The sequence below is a fragment of the Gastrolobium bilobum genome, unplaced genomic scaffold, assembly GCF_033153095.1.
Source record: "Gastrolobium bilobum isolate Gb01-03AN ecotype WA unplaced genomic scaffold, APGP_CSIRO_Gbil_v1 utg663950, whole genome shotgun sequence".
Lineage (NCBI taxonomy): Eukaryota > Viridiplantae > Streptophyta > Magnoliopsida > Fabales > Fabaceae > Gastrolobium > Gastrolobium bilobum.
This window is the reverse complement of record NW_026895495.1, coordinates 7,935-12,363: the sequence shown is the minus strand read 5'-3', so window position 1 is coordinate 12,363 and position 4,429 is coordinate 7,935. Positions and strand designations below refer to the sequence as shown.

The 4,429-nt window shown below is 39.4% G+C and overlaps 1 protein-coding gene across 1 annotated transcript; it reads right to left on the bottom strand.

The window, feature by feature from the left end:
* Positions 1 to 1,123: 1,123 nt before the first annotated feature.
* LOC133314032 (uncharacterized) lies at positions 1,124 to 3,897 on the bottom strand (the record flags this gene model as incomplete). The annotated part of the gene is made up of 4 exons (XM_061515464.1): positions 2,925 to 3,897; positions 2,186 to 2,735; positions 1,928 to 2,135; positions 1,124 to 1,651 (listed from the first exon to the last, which is right to left on the bottom strand). Coding segments are annotated over exons 1-4 (2,259 nt in total), but the record flags the coding sequence as incomplete, so codon positions are not given.
* Positions 3,898 to 4,429: the final 532 nt, after the last annotated feature.

Sequence of the window (4,429 nt, the reverse complement as noted above, 5' to 3'; positions counted from 1 at the left end):
GAATACTAACCTTTAGGCCAGACATTGAACTAAAAGTCTCCAAGCAATCCACTATAACTTTGATTTGATCTAGAGAAGCTTCTGCAAACAACATCAAATCATCAGCAAACATCAGATGGGCTATCTTAGGACCTTTTGATCCCACGGAGATTGGCTTCCATCTCTTATTGTCAACCGCATCTTGAATGAGATGAGACAATTTTTCCATGGCTAGAACAAAAATGTAGGGAGATAAAGGATCACCCTGACGAACTCCTCTTGAAGGAAGGAAGTCACCTGCAATGGCTCCATTCCAAAGCACTGAGACCTTATCAGAGTTGATACAATTCATGATAATATTTGTGAACCAGTGTGGGATTTGAATTTCATCCAAAATTTTACGAACAAACTCCCAATTTAACATATCATAAGCCTTTTCCAAGTCGATTTTAATTGCCATGAAACACTTTCTTCCTCTCATTCTACGCATTGAATGGATCAGCTCTTGGGTGATGATGATGTTGTCCTGGATATGTCGTTTAGGAACAAAACTAGCTTGGAAGGGAGACACCATCTCTTCCATTAGGGGCTTCATTCTGTTAACCAGAATTTTACTGAGGATTTTATAAATGACATTGCACAAAGAGATTGGTCTGAGCTGCTTAGCACTTTCAGGTCTCTTTACTTTTGGAATGAGGACCAGAAGAGTCGAGTTCACAAGGTGAATCAGATTGGGATTCTGAAACATCATGTTAACATCCTTAATAACATTAGTCTTAATAAGACTCCAATTCTTATGAAAAAAGGCAGCTGGAAAACCATCTTCCCCTGGAGCTTTTGACCCATTGATACTAAAAACAGCTTTTGAAATTTCGTCATCCGAAAGATTACGAGTCAAATTAGATAGCAGATCATCGTGCAGAAGGGGCCAAGTAGTCTTTGATTTCACCCAATCACGATTAAGGACTTCCTCACTAAACAAGTTGCTATAGAAATCTGTTACCAATTGATGAAGTTGTCTAGCTTCCTTCACCCAAATCCCATCAGAATTTTTTAACTCAAGAATCCTATTCGAACTTCTTCGAGTAGCTGTTTTAATGTGATAGAATTTGGTGTTTCTATCCCCATCATTTATCCATTTCACCCTGGCTTTTTGAAACCATAAGATCTCTTCTTGTATGAGAACCGCATCAAGGTCCTTCCTAACCTCCTTTTCTCTAGATTGGAGAGATAAGTTGGTATGATAATCAACATGATTCTGAATTTCTGCAATACTATGCAATAGGTTAGTCTTCCTATTGAAAATGTTGCCAAAGACTATCTTGTTCCATCTTTTTAAATTTGGAGTCAGATCATGCAGATTCGTTCTAGTGTCTTTCACAACATTCCAGCTCCTAGCCAGAAACTGAGTAAAGTTATAATGCTCCATCCAAGCAATCTCAAAGCGAAAGGGACGATTTTTCCAACCTGTGTCCAAGTTAGACAAGTAGACCAAAATGGGACTATGATCAGAATAAATCCGTGGAAGTACCTTAACGCCAGCATCAGTAAAGGTAGTCTTCCAACTTGCATTAGCACAGGCTCGGTCCAGCCTCTTAAAAACACGATCAAGATGAAGAAACTTCGGACCCTTCCATGTAAACCAAGGACCTGATCCTCCAAGATCCAGCAGCTTGCAATTATGAAGAACATTTGCAAAATTGGAACATCTGTTTAAGTTAACTCTACAGCCACCTTTCTTCTCATCCCGATTTGCTATTTCATTAAAATCCCCAGCCACCAACCACGGCCCATTACAATGGAGACTAATGTTTAGCAGATCATCCCATAGCTCCTTTCTATTTTCTTCCCTAGGACTCGCATAAACTGCCGTGCAAGAAAAGGAAGGAACATGAAAATTCTGAACTTTAAAATGAACAAACTGTTTTGTGTGATTAATAATTTCAACGAGACCAGTCTCATCATTCCAGAGGATCCAAATACCCCCTGAGTAACCTTCTGCCTCTTGAACAAAAGCATGCTTAAACCCAGATTTTCGGATAATGTCAGAAGCTTTTTGACCACTACACCGAGGTTCTAGAATCACTACAATACTAGGCTTATATTTCCTAGTAAACAGAAAAAGCGAATTTTGAAACTGGGGTTTCACTGCTCCCCTACAGTTCCAGAAGAATAAATTCATTAAAAACTATGTTGAACGCAAGACTCCAAGGTTCTTGCATCCTTCATTCTTGAAATATCTTCCTGGTGAACTCTGTCCACCTCCATGCACGTAGAGATGGTTGAGGTTTCAGGATTTTGGATGTCGCTGCTGTTGTCAACTGATATATCAGGACCAGTTTTATGAAATGTGTCATATAACTGCTCTTGATTCTGGTTCAAAGTGCTATCTGCTTTCATCCCATTTTCCTGATCATGTTGATTTGCTTGCATAGGACTAACCGCCATGGGAGTAGCAATTGATGGAGATGGTGGAACGGGAGTATGATCTTCACGATTTTCACTCTGGACTGGACACCTCTTACCCGTGCTTGAAGAATGAGCCGCATGCATAGTAGGAACCGTTGATTTAGTCCTAGGGGTATCTTTGGACTTTTTGGATTTAGTCCATATTTTCTGAGGAATTTCAAACTGAGGGGCCCCCATATGAGGAGTAACAGAATTAATTATTTGATTATGATCCTCCTCATTAATAGGTCCAGCTGTTAAGATTGCAAACCGTGATTGCGTAATTTCCTCCTTATCACCATGATTATCTCCATGATTATCGCTGGTCATAACTCCCTTATTACCATGATTACCATGATTATCGCTGGTCATAACTCCCTTATTACCATGATTACCATGATTATCGCTGGTCATAACTCTCTTATCACCATGATTATCTCCATGATTATCGCTGGTCATAACTCCCTTATCATTATTCCTTTGTAACGTTTTTGAACCAGCGCCTGGCTGGACTGCACCGGCCGTCTGAGGAGGTTGCCGGCTCCTGCGTTGACGATTAACAACCATCCAAGGTCCCAATCCTTTACTTCGATGGAATTCTGAGTTGCCAGGTTCCTCTTGATGAATTTGATCGTCATTATGAATATCGGATGAACTGCGTTGCTTTGGAGCAGCTGAACAATTCTCGGTGCTATGTCCATATTTCCCACAACCAAAACAAATGAGCCCTAATCCTTCATACTCAATTTGTTTGGTAAATCCTTCCAGCACATAATCACCCTTTAATGGCTGAGATAGGTCCAGTTCCACACATATTCTTGCAAACCGTCCTCTTACATGAGCATTTGTATTGCTGTCTACCTTGATCATCTTGCCTAACCAGTTTCCAATCCTTCTAAAAAAAGCTTCATCATAGAATTCAATGGGAATATCCGGTAGACGAATCCAAGCAGCAATCTTAGCAATTCCAGCACTATTAGGTCTGAAAGTTGGTTCCCACTTCCTCAACGATAAATAATGACCCAAAACAATCCATGGACCACCGTTCAACGCAAAATTGAGATCATCCTTCTCACTAAACTGGACTACGAAAAAGTCATTACCAATATCAGTGACATTGATTTTGCCTTTTCTAGCCCATAAGACATTTATTTTTTTCTTCATAAACTCCACCCCAATTTTCTTCCCAAGGAGTTTAACAATCAGAGCTTTCTCCCAAGGTTTCCTCATTCTCTTCCTTGCTCTTTTGGTGCAACTAAAATAAGTACGCCCATCATCTTCCTCCCACATCTTAATTCCTCCATGGTTGACATCCTCTTCCTCAGCAGGTTCCTCCCCATCTAAGTCTTCCTCGGCAGACGCCTCTCCTTCCCATTCATCATCTTCTCCATTATGACGCATCAGAATTTCCCTCCAGGTTGAACGTTGGCCATTCTCATCTTCCATCCAACCTTCATGTCTAGGTATCATAGATACATCATTTGAAAACTGATCTCCCTCACCTTTATTCCTCTTATTACTTCTTTGAAGAATGTCAAGTTCTTCACTTGATTTGCCAGGATTCTTCCCATGATCACCTTATTGAGGGTGTGGCTTGTCAATACCATATGAAATATATGTTTCTTTCTTTCATTTTCTTTATTATTCTGGCAATATTGAGGGTGTGGCTTTTCCATTATGTTCTTGCTTTTCTTTTCTTTTGATTTCATTTTTCTTTTCTTTTTTCTTTTCTTGAAAATACAGTATGTTTCTTTTTTTTTTCCTTGAAAATAGAAGATTGAGGGTGTGGCTTGTCAACAGTTGCTTGTCAATACCATACGAAATATATATGTTTCTTTCTTTGTTTTTCTTTATTATTCTGGCAATATTGAGGGTGTGGCTTTTCCATTATGTTCTTGCTTTTCTTTTCTTTTTATTTCGTTTCTTTTTTTTTCTTGATAACTGTGGATGTTCGATTGTATGCTTTTGTTTCTGTCTGCCCAAACATCATATTCTTGCTGAT